Raw genomic sequence first — 20,139 nt, 5'->3', positions numbered from 1 at the left:
CCTAGGGTGGAATTTAGAATTAGAGTTTGGGAATGCTTGAACTTAATGATGTATATGATGTCATTTTTCTTATAAAAGACTGATTAGACGATAAAATATTGATTTTTCTAATATAAAAATTAGAATAACTGTATCTAGTTGATCCAATCATCCAAGTAAGTTCCATAGCACCAATTGGACTTTATGCTAGTCGGATCCTTAAGCTCTTATAGGATCCCAGTCCATTTGGACGATGTCAAGGCCGTTGGATCATTATCGGACGGAGACGGTAAGGATCAACTAGGAGACAAACACTCGGGTGACGTAAATCATTCTCGCCGTGTTAAAGATGGCTACGTGTTTCGATGTTATTGGTCGCGTCGTGGGATGAACGGGAACGCTGCATGCCCGAGATATATACCTGAGACAGATTCCGCATGGCAGCGCCATGGGTTCCCAGGAGGGACGCACGTCCGCACATATAATTATACACGGGTGATTCTCGTGCCGTTGATTCCATTAGGTGCCAGGGAGCGAAGGAGATGATTCGGTGTCCTACGCTTAGAATACGCGGGCCAGATGGTGCTCAGGGGAAACGCGCGGTCCCCGCACCGGGCCCTATTATTTTCTCGCCACGTAGGACGATCGCCGGCTAATTTAATCCCTTGCGCCTCGCCAGTCGCGTACCTTTTCCCCGTTTCCCGTCTTGGTTCTCTCTCTCTCCGTCCCTCCCTCTCGCTCCTCTTCAGTGTCTCTGATGGTGGTGGAGCGCAACCGGAAGGGAATTAGGAAGCAGCGCTGCTTCTGACGCCGGAGGGCGACGGCGAGGCGAGAGCCATGGAGACCTCTCGCCGCCAGAGAGGCCCCATCGCGGATCGCTTCCTGGGCCTCTTCGCCGCATCCCCGCGGTCCACCACCCACGCCGTGGGGGATGAGCTCCACGAGGACGACGATGCCTTCTGGTTTGGTTCGGAATCCAGCCACCTTGACCCAATCCGCACCACCTCCCTTGGACCCGCGCCTCCCACCTCCGTGGTCGCCGACGAGGGACCTCGCCTCGTCTACCGCCGGAGTTACGGCATCCTAGACGCTCTATCGGACGATGACAAGAAGCCGCACGCTTTCATCTACAGGAGGGTTACCTTCGTTGCGTCCCCACCCGCCGCGCGTGCGGAGTCGTCCCCGGTGGTTTCCGCCCGGATGATACCCGCGATGTCCAAGCCGAAATTGGATTACTCAAGGTCGATGCCCGCCGGGAAGATCTACCAGCAGTCAGCGCCAGTCAATGTGCCTGCGATGTCGACGTCGGTGGCGCCCAAGCTGAAGAAATGGTGGGAGGAGCTCGACATGGAGGGAGGCGACGGCGACCGGGATGGGCACGAGATGCTTCCGCCGCACGAGATTGTGGCGAGGGCTTCCGGGAACAGGTCGCCCATGTTCACCTTCTCCGTGCTAGAGGGCGCTGGGAGGACACTCAAAGGGAGGGATCTGCGCCGAGTTCGCAATGCTGTGCTCGAGAAGACAGGTTTCCTTGATTGAGTTCCGAGCAAGAATGAATTGCTTTAAAATTTTGCCTAATTATGAGATGTTACAACAGAATCCCAGTATGTTTCCGCGATCTACTAAAATAAATAACGCCGTGCCTCTTCTTCTTGTTTTGTTTTTTTGGGTTTTTTGTTCTTACCTATTATTGATGTCGCCAAACTATATCTATCATATGGATTGTACTTGCCTTTGTATAAATCTCTTCTATTCTTAAATTGTCTATAGACCAAATGGAAACTTTGCCAAATGGGAATTCTAGACTTGATATTTTAAAGTTCATAAGTTGGGAATCAAAGTAGCACTTCCTTGGTCCAGATCATTTGATATGGCCAGATTACTGAGAATTTTAACAGGTAAATTTCTTTTTTTCCACAGTTATTACCCATCTATAGTTACTTTTTCTGAGAAACTGTGCAGTAAGATATTATGCCATTTGGGTGGATAGAAGAAGCCTACCTATTCTAAGGATTTGTTTCCTTCCAAGTCAAAGGCCAAAGCATGTTAAATTTCTAATCAAGACTGAAATCATCAAATACTGTTTCCTTTCAGGTGGAGAGATTGCTGGTGACACTGATATGTTTGATGACTTTGTTAAAGAAATGCTTTCTTATTTGTAATGCATTTCTTTCCTTTGTTGTACTCAATATTTGGACAGCCAATATCTTCTACCACTTTCCTTCTATCTGTGCCATACTTTTTTGTTTAAATCAATGATACTTTGGTTAGTTTTTTTTTTTTTTTTGTGTGTGTGTGTATAATTATCACCTGATCACAACTGATTTGGCATTTCTATCTTTTAATATATGAACTTTTTTATATGGTTCAAAAATCAACTTTGTGTTATTGAGTGTCGTTTTAGTTGTACGTAATTTGTGCCCTAAATTTCTACTGTATTTGTTACTCTTAAGCAATGGTCCTTCCATAAGCATTCTCATGAACAATGAACATATGCCATCTAACAAAGTTGTTTAATTTTAGACTATGGTCAAAGTCCCTGGCTTTCCCAGAATAGGTTATCATCAATTTGCACAATACATATCATATTGGGATCGGTGGCACAGAAATCAGGAAATTCCTTGAACCATTACAGTGTTTGAGTCGCTTGACGATTTATTTGTTGGCAAATTGTAAATGGAGTTATGTTGCCTTTTTTACTTGGAAGTTGTTAGGGAAATCTTCTTAAGGACTTGATTGCTGGATTCTAGGTCATGATACGGTTCTGTTATTTGCATTTCATTTTCCCTGTATATTTTACATAAGAATAAAGCCTAGCCTTAGATCCTACTGCATTCTTCCCCTATCATCATGTCATTGTGATTGACAATTCTGGCCTACATGCTCAGTTGTTCTAGTGTGATCTCGTGTGCTCTAGAGCAGGTAATATGAAATGGCTACCAAATTCCTCAATTGTGATGAGGATATAAAAATGTAAGTTTTATACACTGTACGTAACCAATTATAGTGATAACTAGGAAATTAAGATGTGTCAAATGTAAAATTGTCATGCTTTAGTGGTTCTAAGCATAAAGAAATATGCAATGTGTTGTCAATCTATATAATGAGTTGCCTCAATAAAAAAGATCACAATATTTATTTTCTGCAGAACTGATTGTGTGGAGGATCAATTCTCAGCTAATTGCAAAAAAATACTGAAGATGGTTTCTTCAAGCTAAATGATCCTCTTTTCTAGTTAAGCTTTGAAGGTTGTTTGCACCTTGAAATTTTAGTTGAAAAGATCACGTTATTCTCTGACTGATTGTTGCTACCCAATATGGAGGAATAGACCTGGAATCCTTTTACTCCTTTGTTATATAATACGAGCTACAGTTTGTTTCCCCTCTAAAAGGGTACTGCAGTTTTGCTAGGTAACTATTTCCTAGCCTCCAATAATTTTAAATCACTGGAAGTATGCAAATAAGCTTTCATGCATATCTGACATGCAAAACTGGGTATTCAAGAGCTACTATATCTGAATTCTATATTAATGACTGACTTTACCCTTTGCATGACACTTCTTTGTTGCAGGCATCTTTCTTTTTAAAAATATTATCAACTAGCAGTTAGGTCTCTATTTCAGCCTTTCGCTTTCTTCTGTTAGGTCATTGTCATTATATCATGCATTAAAAATAATGGGACCATTCCTTTTTCCTGCTCAACATATTCACTCCCTCAATTTGCTTCCTTTTCCGTATATTTAAATGCAGATTCCATGTTCTGCTTTGGTGGTAAAATACTAAAATGGCAAGCTGATAGCAATTATTGTCTTGGTGGTTACGAAAACATCACATCCAGTCTTTTGCAAGACCAACTTTGCAGACTAGGGATAGTTTATAGTGATGCATTTCCATGATAACTGGTATCTCAGTAATTAACTTGTTTTCTTACAGTTTATGGGTGAGTCTTCCGTATGAAATTTTATGAATGATGCATGAGTTGGAATGTGACAAAATATGAATGATGCATGAGTTCCTGGCGCCGTTTACATGGTTTTAGGATATGTTGCAAATTTTGTCCCCAATATTATTATCTCAAGGTCTCATTTTATACAGATTCCTTAATTTTCACAGCGGAGATTTTGATTGATCGATTCAGTTGTTGCATTCTCCATGGGTTTTTCTCTAGAATTCCCACCACGAAAAGGAAATATTTTTCTAGTGACAACTGGTAGTGGCTGATGATAGAACTCTTGACTACAACTTGATGTTCACGACAGGTCAGGTTTGCTTCAGCCTGATGGACAGAAAACATGGGTATGAATTGAGTGCAAGTGAACGAAAAGCATTTTAGATCTAGTACTACTTTTGAGATGTGAAAACACCACAGGCACATGGAATTTTATGAGCACTACTAGTGGAGTGTAGAAAGATGCTCCAATCCAAACCAAATCCAACTATTACTAACCATCTATATGAATATCTTGTCATAAGAAATTTAGTAATTTCTTGCTTTTTCATGACTCAGCTGACTATGTTTTTGACAAGGATGAAGTAGCTTTAATTTTCGTCTACCCAATTCAAACGTGAACTGCACAGCATTACTTGCCATTTTCTTTTTCTGAACCATGCTAAAAAAGCTTGCAAATATGATGTCAACCTTTTTTCTACACAGCAAATATGTATCTGGCTGTACCGGAGAGCTCAGTTTCTTCAGGCAATGGCATCTCACCAATCTTCCTCGAGAGTTACTCGATGGAAACAAAGAATTGTGCAAACGAGGATGAAGAACGACGTGAACTCTATTAGCATAGCCCCTGTCTCGATCAAGTTGGCATGCCTTAAAATTGCTGGAATCGCTATGCTCCCCACGGCTGAAGCCCCAGTCAAAAACTTGGCAGCACTGATCCAACTTCAGGAAAAGAGAGACTATGTCAAGATAATCCGATCCAAAAGAAGGAATCTAGATATCTCGGTAATTGCCGAGTCATAGTTATGTATAGGTATTTAGAAACATATTTACAGGACCTAGTTCATGCAACCAATAGAGAGCTACAACATATGATAAATAAACTGGTTCGAGCAAATAAACACAGGTTTTATAGTTCAGAAAGCTCAAAGCTGCAACTAAAAATGTGTCGACCAGATTATACATAACGTAACTTACCCGCCACCTTCTCTGCTTGTCAAGAACCGTGTCGAACCATCTCCAAAGAAAAGACATGGCATGGGTATCAGAACATACATGAGCGCTGCAAGGTAATGAAAAACAAAACAAAACTTAATGACATCAAATAAAATAGCACCAATCAGTTCTTTTTCGATAATTTCTCACCAGATAACATTGGCCACCAGTTGTTGTATAAAGCACAAGCCTGCAACATATAGTCATTTTATCAAAAAATCGCCAGTCATGAGATAATCAGAGGATCTTTATGACAGTCAAAATTAACTCATATGAGAAACATTTAGCAGATAGCCTCTATCAAGCATTCTTGGTTCAGAATATGCCAATTAGACAGTTTGTATAAATTATGTGATAAAATTAAATGTAGCAAGAGCATGGAAGATGTCAGTTCATCAAAATAGGTAAAAAAAATGCCCACTACTTTGTTGCCAAGGTCCTACATTCAAACTCCGCACTGGCATAAATTAGGGTTTTCTTCCATACCGATCATATTTTTTTTAACAAAAAGGAACATAGCAGAATCTCAACTCTGGATTGGACTAATTACAGTATCAATCCAATATCGAGACAATTCTTCACCTAACAACCCCATACTTCTATTATGACAGAAATCCTGCCATTCAGTCTAATTCCAGGTTAATTGCCAGGCAAAAACACTATACTTTACGGATTGAAAACCCACAAATAGCTTTGGAAGATAGGACTTTAGTTCTTGATTGGTTGAAAATTCAGGAAAAGAATTAATCCAAACTTTAACAGAGCATAGAAGGTAAGCTGAGGAAACTAACTCATTTTTCAGTAATAACTTTAACTACAAATGTAATTCATGTATATAAAGAATAAGGAACTTCAACAACCCCACAAACTGAAATTAAGAAACCAATTAGATAAGAAAAACTATACCAGGATCTGTAACAGAATGCTAGACGAAAACATAAAAGCAAGTCCAGCAAGCCTGCATTCAGTAACAATGGCATATAATACTTTCCCCAACATAAGAAGAAAAAGTGTAGGATAAAATTTAGAACTTACACTGTAGAAAAATATCCATGTCAGAAAAATGATCACAGCAGCATGAAATTGGGAGCGAAAGAAGACAACAGTTAGACCAAGTATGTAATGTGAATAAATAACAAATTTGAAACATAACCATAAATCTGACAGTCAATCACTGACACATTATATAGAACATGTAAAATTTTGAACTAGAAGTCAAAGAACTGCCCCTCATTCTGAACATAAGCACACTGTTTTACAAGTTACTAGCAATTATCAATGGAGAAAGTACTAATGCATTTGGTCAAAAAGCTTATCAGGGTAAACATATTTTCCACATAAAGCTTCCTATTATACCTATTAAACATAGAATTTCACCACTGCTTGAGATTTTTATCAATTCTTCGTGTTTCTTATCAGTTTGTCTGCTGTCCTTTTACAGCACAAGATACAAGTATCAGACATCATGACTGAACTTATGCCCACAATCACCAGTTATTGTTGAGATTGTGATAGGATGTTGCCCTTACATAATTATACCGACACTTATTTTGTACATAAAGATTCTCCAGTAACCTTACAAATATTCGAAGCTGTACACCATTCCTTACGAAATCAGGCACTAAGGCCACTTGCACTCACAAGACGTTTGAGTCTCCAACAATTATTTCAATAGTAAAATGAATAATCTTTGAATGAAATATAATTCCAATTAGAAATAAGGGCAGTTGGTGCACAAAACCCCCGCCAATACGGAGTCCCGGGAAAGGTCTATTGTACGCAACCTTACTTTACAAGAGGTTGTTTCCAAAACTTGAACCCGTGACCTCTAAGGTCACACAGCGTCAACTTTACCGTTGCGCCAAGGCTCCCCTTCATGATTTCAATTAGAAGATAATTAAAATGGAGAGGATCTTCTCCGGTAACATCTTTTAACCAAGATGTTAATGCTGCGAACGATGTGTAAGGTTACAAAAAAATATAATATCAAAAATACTAATACCTAAAGTTATGATGCACAGAGTCAATGGATGATAAAATGAGAAAGTATGTTAATGGGATATCAAGCATGATCAAAGGACCAATTAATTTCATAGTTAGATAAGTTGAATTTATAAGAACTGTAAGTGAGAGAAACTGAGGGAGGCCATAAAACAGTAGTCAATGCAATCGAAAGTGATTTAAATGCTTTACATATTTCTAGCGACATTGTCCAAGTATGTGAAGTAACACCCACACAATAGCTCAATCCAAATCCTTTAAAGTATTAACAAACTATAATAATAATAATAATTGGTCGGAACATACTGCTTTCAGTTTTCATTTAATAATTAAAAATTAATTTCCATTTCCCATCTAATGTCGCCATTCAGTCTAAAATCCATTAGCAAAATGGCCTACTGAGTTACCACTAGAATTCCTACGGAAGTAGTTCAGAAATCAAAGAATACCTCATTAAATCGAAACTACAAAATCCATGGCGAGTGCACAATCAAAAGAAAGATAATAGGGAAACACAAGGGCAGTTCGATCGTGTCATCGAGGAGTGAACAAACGACAAAAATAAAGTCAACGAGATCAAGAATAGAGAAACAGCAAGACGCTCCAAAACTCCATCTTTGTTTCTCCTACGAACCCCTCTCCGATTACCAAGAACAAACAACATGTTAGAAAACCCCAAACGACCATGAACCCTAAACTCCATATTAGAAAAACCCTAATCGGCCATGAATACAATCAAATCTCCAGTATAAATTCTTTGCCACAGAATGAAGTCTATAGGGCCACTCGGATCAAAGAACAAAAGAAAAATACCAAGTTAATAAATCAGAGAGAGAATTAGCTACCTTCCATGCTCATCGCCATTTTCCCCCTCTCTTCGTCGGGGAAGGAAATGGCGCAGGATCGGACGAAGCGATCTAAATATGGCCCGACTGGACCCGTCCGAGTTAACTGACTCAGATACTTGATTTGTGATTTTTTTTTATAATTAAAATTTTATTTAACAGAAATCGTTAGTTGGGTTTTAATCAAAACCGTTTCGGTTTGTGTTTGGTTTTGAGTTTTTTTTAAAAAAAAATCAATTTGAGTTCGATTTTACTAACAGTACTAGTAAGCTTAATCGTGTTAGTCCGGAGCAATGATCTTATTAGTAGATCTTCCATCGATAATCGATCTGAGGTTTAAATCTTAATTGCAGTCCATTACATGAGATTTTTTTTTCGTCTAAGAATATTAACTATCCATATGCATCCTGATTTATCTTATTAATCGATAAAAAAAATTTATATGATCAAATCAATCATCTTTCAAATTAATAGGTTTGAAAAACTGAATAACTCAAGTACTTTAAAAAAAAGAATCGGGTTCATTTTTCTACATGTGATTACAGTCTAATTATATTTGATTTAAATAAATTTTAAAAAATATTGGATTAAAAAAAATGAGTGATTTTTTTTTTTTGGAATCATGAACCAGACATCTCATCCTACAAGTACATTGAATAATAACTACAATATCATAACTATTATAATATAAATATTAGATAAATATGTTGAATCCGTCTTATAATAATTATAAATCATAATTGATATAAGATAAACGTATAAATGAACAAAGTTGAATCCATAGTGTAACCGTCATAAAATTATAACTATTATAACATAAATAATTTTTATTAGGTTGTATATAGATTATAAGAGATACTGAGACACATGTATCATTTTATAAGGGGATGTGTCATACTTTGATAAAAAAGACGAGAATTATTTCGATGAATCCAAGAAAACCTAGGATGCCCTATCAATTTTTACACAAAAATAATTATCTAAAATCTACATCTTTTTTAAAATCCCGCTTTTCTTTTTCTAAAATATAGTAAGTTAATTTATAGTGCATACCAAAACATTTCTTGAATTAAAAGTAGACAAAAATTAAGGCGGTTGAAGAACATAACTACCAAATTCATATAAAAAAATCCAAAAATATGAACACTGAATTAATGTGTATTTGCAAATCCAAAAATATAACATGCGTAGATATAAAAAATAATAATGGAATATTTCCTTCCACTTTAACTATCAAAAATAATCTAAAATGCTATGAATAAAATCAGTGATATTTGCAAATTAAATGGAATCATATACTCGGTGCACACTCCATTCATGCAGAAGAACACAGAAAAAGATTGATGAACCATTCCATTTTATCATTGACCTTAATTCTCAATTCTCATTCCATTTTATCCTTATAAATTCTGCTAGCATAGAGTTTTAAAAAGAAATAAGTTAGGCCTACTTGACATCAGAAAATCCACACCTTGAACATGAAATGCAACAAAGTTTATGGAGGATTTACAACTATATGAGAGGGCAAAACACACAAGCCCCCAGTTGTAACTATCTTATCTTTTACTCTGGGAACAATAGATTCAAGTGGGAATATTGATAAAGAAAACCGAGAAGTGGGCAAGTATACTTGTATCACCACTTGCAAAATTGTCTCTGAACCTTCGAATTGTGCCCAGACTTGCCACCCTTGTCCTTGTAAGCATTTCTTGATCCTGCCCTCCTTGTGCCTTGAGCTGCTGCTATGGCTCGCCGCCTCTGTCTGTATAGTCGCTTTGTTAGTTCATCATCATCTCCATCATCAGATTCATTATCACTGTCCTGTAAGACAGAATTGGCTCATTCAAAGATTTAGGCAGTAGTTGATTACTAGCAAGGATACAAAGGCAAACAAGATATTTACTACAAATAAAATTAGAAGAACAATCATTCATAATTTATCCTTTACATTTTCCAGTTACTTGGAGATGGAGTTTGTTGAAATGCAGCAACTGAGCATTAGAGTTGAACATGAGACCTAACGAAGACGCTAAAATTTGGATGTATTTAAAGAACCCAACAAATAATGGTGTCAACCAGGCACATTGTCCAAAATTCTGAAATGGATCATTAAGATCTTAACTCCTAGAGTCATCTTTTCTAGTAAATTGAAGAACTTTGTGAAGATATCCTTGGTACGAATTCATTTTTTATTTTGTGTATATAGTGATAATTAAAAATAACATTGTAGGAGTGAAATCATATTAACATCACAATTACTTTAATACTAGTGACAAGGTGCACTAAGTGGTGCTAAATCTATCTTTTGCAGGTCATAGGTACATCTAAACAAACTTAGAGAGAAAAGAGGGCCCAAGATTAAAAGAGTTACTTTATCTACCATATAAGGAACTGAATATAACATGACGTCAATAATGTCAGATGAACGACAGATAACTCGACATCTCACTGTTTTTAGATTATTACTCTTTTGACTTCGCATTAAAGCTCTAACACATTTACCTTCAGTTGGGTTTATCTAATACATTTATCTTCAACTGAATTTATCCAATGTAAAGATAGGTGGGGAAGGGAGAGGGAAAGAGTAAAAATTGTACATGAAGCTGGAATAACTTATTGCATTATTTTGTTATTTCCCACCCACTCTCCTTCCCCCCTCCTACTTTTCCGACCAAGTAAACTCAGCCATGCAGATAGCAATAATGTGAACTATCAGAATATTATAATTTATAAAACACCACTGAAGCACTTTAATTGCCGGCACGGAAGGCATGTTATAAACAAGGTTTAAATGTCAACAAGTAAATGAAGCTACAAATCAAGAACTGCTGCAAAACATTATAAAAGCACTGGATTAGCTATCTAACAATGACATGAATTTGACAAATCAAAATGAAGAGAATAATTGAACGTTCAAAATATTAAAAAAAAATTTGGAGCATCTAATCTATGCATAACAGTTGCCATAGAGATAAATAATGTACCTTTTCTGAGTTTTGCCCTGGTTGCAATATTCCATCATCATTTTCTCCATTTTCATTACATGAAGTATCATCCTTAGATTTCTTCTCATTATTCTGAAAAATGTGAATAAATACTAAGTCATGAATTCCATCATGGACGTAGTAAGTTGACTTCAAACTCATGAGAATGAATGTATATGAATAATCTCATATTGTAATGGTTCATATACTAAAGAAACTAAATGATCATGGTAATTTTCTCACTTATAACCTAGCAACGTGATATTAACAGTAATCACCCATCCTTTCCTGATTGATTTTAAAAACCATGAAATTTTTTGAGAAGCGACCAAATTGAACATTTGCATGCAAAAACAGAATAAACATTGCTTAATATCCATAGACCTCACCTAGACATAAAGAGGCCATGTCCATGTCCATGTAGGCATATCTGTTGTAACTCTTGCAATGATACAATGGTCAAAAACAAATTGAAGGTTACAGTAAAAACAACTAGAGACTCTGTCCATGAAAGAAAAATAATGATAATGGTTGGGTGGGGTGGGGTGGGGTGGGGTGAGGTGACAACTAGACCGTGATACTAGAATTTAGCGACATATTCCAATCAAAAGGTGTTACCCCATTACTTCAAAACACCTACAAAACGTATTCCTTCAAAATACTTAGATGCTGAACAAGAGAAGAAAGTTGTGCAACTAGATTTAATTGAGTCCATAGTAATGCACATAAGAGGAATCACGCAAAAGAACTCTGAAATTTTTAATAGTGCGTATAAAATATCCTCATCACACCTTATAATCCAAAACTAAATCTGTTAAATAACACAGTGACCATGATGATTGTCAAAATTGTTTCTTATCATTTAACACATTTGCAGTTTCAATGATTGCCAAACTAGGTAGTACCTGATCTTCTAACTTTAATAAATCGATATTTTGTACAATAGAAGCATCTGTTTCAGTTTCTGCTTGCACTTGCTCCTCAAGTTCATCCTCAGAACTTGTAATGTCAGTTTGCTCTGTTCCTCCTTCAATAAACTATAAAGAGACGACAAGGTAAATAAATATGCTAAAACTAGTCCATATAAGAGCAGAATGATCTAAATAAAGAAAAAGTGACTTCCATAGGATAGAATATTCAAGCACATGATAAAATCGTGGCCATTTAAACAATTTTATAGACAGGGCCATCCTCAAAACAGTATGTTATTGAACACAATTCATGACCTAGGAATTTGTTGCATGGAAATTAAAAAGTAGTAAAACTCTGTCGACTAAAATATAAGCATTACAACTAAAAATTAATACAGTTACTAAGAAGAATGATACTAGAGAGTTAGGAAAAAAATTGTCAAGCTCTCCGTGAGAAAATGACAAGACAACTGGGTTGCATTTCCTAAACATATAAGTAGTAGGCAAAGTGTAGGTTTACTTAGTCAGATTTATATGTGCAGGAAAAACTGTGTAGAAACCATCAACACAATATTGATTAAAAGATTGGCAAGTATAAGAAACTAGGCGCACACTGCAAGGTTTCCGTTGATATAAAGTAAATGCAAAAGAATATAAGCTATGACATGTATGCATACCTTCTCTATGTCATCTTGATCTTTTCGTGTAAAACCACTGGCAGAAAGTTCCCTGTCCAAGAAACCAACAGATTTAGCTATAGAAGAGAAAGATGGCCTTCCATTTTCCTCCTCATCAGCTTCTGCCCCGTCACACTCATCATCTTCATACACAAGTTTGAACCTAACAAGAGAGATTTGGTGAATATTGTCAAGAAGAGAGATTTGGTGAATATTGTCAAGAAACAACTGGGTATACATTACAGAACATCTGAAATAAACATTCATATCTTGAGCAGGCAACACCACATTCAGTCTCTTATTTCTTTGCAAGACTTTTCAAATAAAGAACCATGACGAGAACAAGAAGCCCTGGTGTTTCATCATTGTTATTAGCTGCATGGATCTTTTTCTACAATGTTTGTAATTACTATACCAAGTAGGGACAAAATTATTCCAAGCGCGGCCATCTTAGTCTGACCTTGAATATTTGCTCACTATTGAAAATTGTGAAATTCCTCCTCAAGAAAAGAGGGAAAAAGCAAAAAACACACAACATATAAAGCCTTATAAAATATGGGTGCCATAGTTTTTGGAAATGAGCTCCAATATTCAAACTCAAATATCATATCCATCTTATGCTTAGTAGTTGACATTTCAACACAAGACTCAGCATCAAAACTCAACTAACAGGACGCTAACGATTTATAAATCAACAATAATACCACTAAACAGTTAACAAAGAAGGTCACACTTTGCATCATCAGCAAATCTTTTTCTAATTAGGGACCAACAATCCAGCACAAAAATGACTTCCAACCATGAACCCACTAATTACAAAAAGGTAGAGACATTAAGGCAATAAGACCTGAAATCAAGCATGCCAATATCCATGATCTTTTTACTTTAGGCCTATTATCACATAATTCCGAACAAGACCAATAACATTAGGAATATTGATATTCAAGCAATCAAAAGAGAAGATCCGACAAAATCAGTTAGTAAATAGAAAGTATATTTTTTTTCTAATATTTAGGTTAACTACATACCTTTTGGCAAAGAACTTGAAAATGCACTCAATATCGCGATCAAAGTACCTGGAATTTTATTTCTGAATAGTCACAAGACTAACTTATCAAAAAACTTTACAACATAAGGATAGATAATGATGAGATAGTCAATACATTTTTGCATTGCGATGAGAAACTGATACCATCTGTGGAAAGTCAATCATGGTGACCTTTTCATTATCATCTATCTAAAAGGACAACAGAACCAAATTAGAACAGACGCAAACGAGTGAAAAAGAACACATAAATTTGTTTTAATATACAACCACAAGTTCAGGAAAGAATGTATTATATATGAACTAAGATTTGGGAGCTGAGATTTCTAAAACATAAACAATACACTAGTATAATGAATGTCAATCACTTTCAAGGCCAATCATGTTGTTTGTATCAAATCGTATGAAAGTTGGACAGTGTATAAGAAATTAAATTCTGTCAACATGTAGGTATCAACATAGATGTGTGAGATTAATAATTAAGTAGAATACAAAACACCATCACGTATAGCTTATCAGAAATACTGAAACAACTTTGGTAGAAAATGGTGTGACAACAAGGGCGCGTACATTTGTTGAAGATAATATAGACGTCCACAAAATTGTTAAAGATAGAATGAATCTTGAACAAGTAAATTAGCATGAGCTTCCACAGTTTCACCATTTTTAAGCCCTGCCAATAATTTTTCTAGGACTCAAATTAGAGAGCACATCTTTGAACCCTTGCAGAAATATTATTCACGTGTGAATTTCCCATGTTGCCAAGAGAAAACTCAAACACCAAGAACCAGACTTCAAATTTGATAATGGGATACATGAAATCAAGGTTAAATAAGGTCATACCATAAATGTGTAGTCTAAATATAAAAAAAAATGTTGATTTGTAGGACAACTTTTCTTTTCCCCTTCATTCCCACTATTTGATGCATCTCAACCAGCCCTTCCCCTTCCTTATGAGATGCACTACCCATGTTGTATGATCCATCCACTCCCTTCCGCTATAGATAAAATCATGTAGCTCTCCTCTTCCTTATCCGCCTTTCCCTATTCCTTTCCCAGATCCTAACATTTCTTTCAACCAATAGACTTCTACCCACCTCCACCCCTAACCTTTTCCTCTTCAACCAAAAGCAAGCAAGCAAGCCCTTTGCATTCCTCAGTGACCCGAGCAAATACGACTCGTGACTCATCCTTATTCCACTTCTTGTTCCTATATCCATTAAACTAATGCTGATGATAACAACCTTGGTCAACAACTCCATTGCTCTAGTTATCTATGAAGACGTTAATGGCATATCTCATGACAGTAACTTTGAGGTTTAGTCATATGCTTTACAGTTCATTTCTAACAGTGTTTGGGTAATTATCAGGAAGAAGAGTGCATCAGATGTAGGAAGTGATGTTTGAAGGTGAAGACTGAGTGATAACAAAAACAAGGACAGTTTGTTAGTTTCAATTGGGGGCTTTGAGCAAGCAATGTGTAGTAGCATCAACAGCCATTCACCAAAGAAAACAATAATTTGTTTCCCTTCTGTATCTATGCTTTGTTTGCATGTGATGAATTATGCAACTCTAACTGGGTCTGATGTTTGTGTGGAATTGATCTTGACATGGTCATTCGGGTGTTGAATGTAAAATAGTGTGTTAAGCAACGAGTCATCCAGTTTTGTATGTATATATAGGTAATCAGAATTGATTGTAACTTAATCACTTATAAGTAAATTACTGATCAAAGTGATTACTATATTTGATATACTAGATTAAATAATTACCTATTACTCGGGTTATAACTTATGTCTTATATAACCTAGCACTAGGAAAAACCTCAAGGAATCCAAACCAAAAAAATCAGGCATGGGAATTTCTTTATACCATGAATCCGTCTAAGTCGGATGGGATTTAAAACCAAACTTAACTCCACCTAACACATGACCAGCCATACGCATAGGAGTTTTCATGATGGCAAATTGACCTATTTTTTGGATGAAATGTTCAGCCTATTTATGCTAGATGATATATATATATATATGGACCCTCATAGTGAAGCATGTATGGATTCAAACCATAAATTGTCTTTATAATTTTTGCGATCATGTTTCGGTGAAGGAAGGTGTTGAACACATCGGGCTGGAACTACCATTATAGTCATGTTAGAATGTACACATGGTACCACTCTAAATTGCACATTTGTGCAAGCACAATTAATAGGTCCATGGTCGGCTCATTGATATGAGGTGCATCATATAAACGTTTGTATGTTGGCTTGACATTTGTATGTTGGTTTGTAGTTAAGTGATTATATGGATTTTAGTAGCTATACAAATAGGTTAATGGCATGTCATGTTTGAACACTTAATTAGTGGTAACTAAAATGTGAGTTTCACATTAACACAGATAGTAAATTGTTTTCTTCTTTCTGGATATTTCTGCAATTGCATTTGTGCATGACTATAATAAGATGGGTTATCATGTTTGCTGCATTCGTACTCAGTTTTCAAGAGTAGATATCAAATTAGCTTTGCAGGTCAATCAAGATGAATTCATACCATGATATTGAACTCATTGAAGTCACAATGTATAAGACCATGTTCTGCCAAGCGAACAACAAGACCAACAATTGTCTCCAATACTTCATCTGTGTTCTGCAACTGTTGGACTTGGACACTGAAAAAGATAATCATACTAAATAAATGTTACCTATAAACAATAATAATTAATTAAAAAAAAACATAATAAAACTACACTCATCACTCCCCAAAGGATCCTTACAGTGGATAACCTTGAACAAGTGACATGACTACACAATGTCGGTTACAATCAATAGCATCTGGAACTGGAAATTCATGCTCTCCTAGCGCCTTCATCCGAAAAAGAAAGAATGTAAAATGCATCAAGCATTCATAAATATGAAAGGAAGCAATATTAAAATAATCCTACCTTCATAAAAGCAAACTCCTTAAGAGCTGCAAGTCGTGATAAATAGAGCCAATTGTAACTACTTCGGTGCTTCAAATAGTCACGCTTAGACTTCACAGCTCTAAAAGACATTCTCCCAAGCCTATGCAACTTCATCACCAAAATTGTTCCATCTTCGGTAGCAACCTCAAATATGTCTTTTCACAAAATGAAATACTAATCATGATTGTCATCAAGAGAAGAAGGAACTAATCATCAAAATACCTGATTCCTTTCCCACGCCAATTTGACGACCTACAGCGTTAAACACACCACGATTGACAAGAGTTTTAATAGCAAGGAAATCATATCCAAGATATGTGAGACGGAAACCATCATCTGCAAAGAGAACAATAATCCAGTAAAGTGTATTGAATCATAATTGAGACAGTAGATTGAAGATCTCAAACACTCCATATACTTACACTTGGAAGAATCGTGATGTACTAGCTTATGCTTCAACAAATTTTTCAACACTTTATACGTCCCACCATGCCTAAATAAAATCAGCAGCGAACTCAATATCGAGCAGAAAATAAACTCAATAATCTTCACACTGCTTTTTCAATCTTATAATGACGAGAATGAGATTACCTGAGGCCCGCAATGCGATCAACGAGCTCAGCTGGAACAAGTTCATGCTGAGAATAAGAAATTTTATGTTAGATTTAAGTAAAGCTGGATTCTTTTTATTCCTTAAAAATAGTTCTCAGCTGGGAAAAAAAAATCTCCATGATTTAAATAGAACGAGAAGGTAAAGCGAAAAAAGAATAACGTACGTTTCTCATGCCCATCTCGACAGCCGTGAGAACCCTAAAATCGTCCTTGGACAAATACCTCAGAGAGTTTACGTCGAGCTTCATCTCCGAGGATGGTGATTACAATGGTGTAATGATGATACGGACGGCAGTGACAGCCGCGAGGCGGCTGCAGCGGACGAAAGGTGGCAGTCGAATCAAGCTTATCTTCCTTGCCCTGATCTTGGAGGCCAGATTAGAGTACCAATTTTCCGGCGAAGGAGTAGATACCAAAGAGGAGCTTTTTCCGGCAACGTCGCCTGGAAGAGGATGCCTGGCAGCGGGCGGCGGCGGCGGGAGACCTAATTTATCAGGTTAGGGAACCAATTACCAATACCTCTTTAAAAAATATAAATAAAATAATTATTTCCTTGCAAAAAATTATAAAAACAAGCAAATTGTCATTTAAATTTAGTGTAATTACTAATTAGGAGAATCTAATTCAATTTTTAATATGTTTTCAAAATTGAAAAATATATATATCTAATTTGATAAAATCATAATAAAGATATTAATTTGAGTAATTTGTTTTTCAATGTGAGATTTTTAATTTTTTATTTGACAATGATGTAACGGAGTATAAACCTCTTTAAGAGGTTTACGACTACGGATGCCCTAATGTTTTAAAAAAAATACGTGAATTGTTAAAATATTTAATATTTTCTATTATATATTAAAAATATAATATAATATTGTAAATCTTTATTAATTTAAAAAAGATAGATTTATAAATATCTAAAAAATATTAAAAATAATAAATGAGCTAGGATCTCATTTATTAAAACTAATATTTTTAATAACTAATACAATTTTAATTTTTAATAGAATCATGGACTCATTACCCTCACAATTAGTGCATTAAGCAATAGGGTTGTAAATAAATTAACGATTAACGATAAATTTATCTGATGGGTCAAAATTAAATTATAATATATGCATATAATTAATAAATAGAAATGATATTACTAAAATATCTTTAATAATGACTTACAATTGATCAGATTTTAATCATTTAGTATTATCCATAAATTAAATGTTCATGAGCTGATTTGTAAAAGATTATTTATAATCCTTCAATTCATATTCACAAAATCAATTAAATTGATAAATTTAAATAATTTGTTAAAATAAATAAATAAATTTAAACACTTATCTATTTAGTTCATCAATGTTAATCAAAGATTATGAATTATTCATAAATAACATTTAGGAATAAAATTTATAAACCATATTCATCCGTACAGCTACTATCAAATTTATAAAATAGGTAAAAAAACTCCCAAAAAAAATAAATAAATTTATAAAGTTAAACTTACTAATCAACTAAATAAGTTTAAAGGATAGTAGAGTGCACGAAGTCCTCGTAATATTAAATTCTGAAAAAGATTCGAATCATATTAAATCTATGATACATCATCATGTCTTGTATTACAAGATATTGTTTCCGTAATTCAAACATATAATGCCTAGATCATACGATAACAATTTTATCATTACGTCAGACTCCTCTTCTATCAACTAAATCAGTTTAACAACGTAAAATTTTCAAATAAGTTCGAATTTAGAGACTAATAACATCTAAATAAATTAAACTCAAGTCAAATTTAAAACCAATATATAACTCAAAAAAAAATCAAATGAAAACTCGAACAACTATTTTAAGAGATTGATTAATTTTAAATTCTTGACTTAGCTTATCAAATAAGCTTGATTAACATAAAGTTTAGGCTAGTTTCGTTTACAGCCCTAGCAATCAATGGTTATGAGCAAGCTACTAGTTTGTATACAAGAGAAATAAAAGATAAGAAATAAATCTAATTTGTAGTTGAATCCTTAGAATCACAAATTAAGAGGAAGAGGGAAGAAGGCTCCAAAATAATTTTTACATGTTCTCAATCCTAAATTGGCCACTCTAATTCTGTCCCAATTTGACCCGTTGCAATCTTGATCATCAGATCAGATCCTTTGTAGAACAATAAATTTTATCCAAGTCATCCTATCACAACAATACTTCAAAGTACATAAACATCTTAAATAAGCTAAGACACTATGGCACTTGGTACAGTTGAATCTTACATGCAACTGAAAAACTTCCTACCTACCTACCAACACACAACTGTCAACGTCCTTCCTTATCTTGCATGGTGGTGCTTCAGCTTGGTAAGCTCCTTCCTCCTCTTCCTTGCCGCCGCGGCGGCGGCTGCTGTATGAAGACTTCATCAGGGGTCTGATGGCAACCAGTCTGCTTACCTTTGTCATCGACTACTGCTGCTGCTTTCACCTGTGAATCGCTTCTTGCTTCCTTCTCAGCTCCTGCCACTGAACGGCACGGTACCAAAGCACAAGGTGGCACATGAAGTGGCCTCACAGATAGAGTCGTGGTCTGATCGAAGAATGCAATGGTAGGGCATGCTGATGATTCCACCTCTGTGGCTGTACTGTTCATGTCGATTTCACCTCTCGCAGTGTTGGCGATCTATAGAAGAAGAGAAGTAACGTGTTGACGAAAAAGCTGAAAATAAGACAAGTTTAAGAGATTGTGATCTCGCTTTCGTACTGCTCAAGCGAGGTCGTCCTGAGCAGGCGTGAAAGACGCTCAGCTTTCTTCTTTCGCCGGAGGCCGCCTGGCCAGCCAGGTTCGCGAGGGCCACGGTGGCGTCCAGCTCCATCCCCTCCAACATGCCGTAGCCGGAAGGCGAAGTCGTTGGAGAGGGCGAAGCGGAGTCCATGATCGAATTGAGAAGAGGTGGGTTGGAATTCGGAGGCCGTGCGGAATTTAGTG

At 35.9% G+C, this 20,139-nt stretch overlaps 3 protein-coding genes across 4 annotated transcripts; 1 reads left to right on the top strand and 2 right to left on the bottom strand.

Annotated features, from left to right (window-relative positions):
- Window positions 1-650: 650 nt before the first annotated feature.
- Window positions 651-1,637, top strand: LOC121977826. Its single transcript, XM_042530250.1, has one exon. It carries the CDS (start codon window positions 817-819, stop codon window positions 1,516-1,518), a length of 702 nt encoding a protein of 233 aa, XP_042386184.1. The 5' UTR covers window positions 651-816; the 3' UTR covers window positions 1,519-1,637.
- A 2,753-nt stretch (window positions 1,638-4,390) lies between these two features.
- On the bottom strand, window positions 4,391-8,117 carry LOC121976005 (vacuolar protein sorting-associated protein 55 homolog). Of its 2 annotated transcripts, none has more exons than XM_042527975.1 (5): window positions 7,989-8,117; window positions 6,049-6,100; window positions 5,293-5,332; window positions 5,125-5,209; window positions 4,391-4,869 (listed from the first exon to the last, which is right to left on the bottom strand). In XM_042527975.1, the coding sequence occupies exons 2-5, from the start codon at window positions 6,079-6,081 to the stop codon at window positions 4,686-4,688; spliced, it is 342 nt and encodes a 113-aa protein (XP_042383909.1). In that variant the 5' UTR covers window positions 6,082-6,100; window positions 7,989-8,117; the 3' UTR covers window positions 4,391-4,685. The 2 variants fall into 2 exon arrangements, with proteins under 2 accessions (XP_042383909.1, XP_042383910.1); XM_042527976.1 differs by lacking the exon at window positions 7,989-8,117 and adding an exon at window positions 6,178-7,906.
- Window positions 8,118-9,328: 1,211 nt separating this feature from the next.
- Window positions 9,329-17,676, bottom strand: LOC121976004 (serine/threonine-protein kinase rio2-like). Its single transcript, XM_042527974.1, has 13 exons — window positions 17,340-17,676; window positions 17,155-17,201; window positions 16,986-17,056; window positions 16,786-16,899; window positions 16,543-16,718; window positions 16,375-16,463; window positions 16,152-16,269; window positions 13,724-13,797; window positions 13,589-13,636; window positions 12,561-12,723; window positions 11,878-12,009; window positions 10,973-11,065; window positions 9,329-9,809 (listed from the first exon to the last, which is right to left on the bottom strand). The coding sequence occupies exons 1-13, from the start codon at window positions 17,421-17,423 to the stop codon at window positions 9,624-9,626; spliced, it is 1,395 nt and encodes a 464-aa protein (XP_042383908.1). The 5' UTR covers window positions 17,424-17,676; the 3' UTR covers window positions 9,329-9,623.
- Between the last annotated feature and the right edge of the window lie 2,463 nt (window positions 17,677-20,139).

The sequence above is a fragment of the Zingiber officinale genome, chromosome 4B (genome assembly GCF_018446385.1).
Source record: "Zingiber officinale cultivar Zhangliang chromosome 4B, Zo_v1.1, whole genome shotgun sequence".
Classification (NCBI taxonomy): domain Eukaryota; kingdom Viridiplantae; phylum Streptophyta; class Magnoliopsida; order Zingiberales; family Zingiberaceae; genus Zingiber; species Zingiber officinale.
Note: the sequence above shows the minus strand (reverse complement) of the source record. Positions and strands in the feature narration are given on the sequence as shown.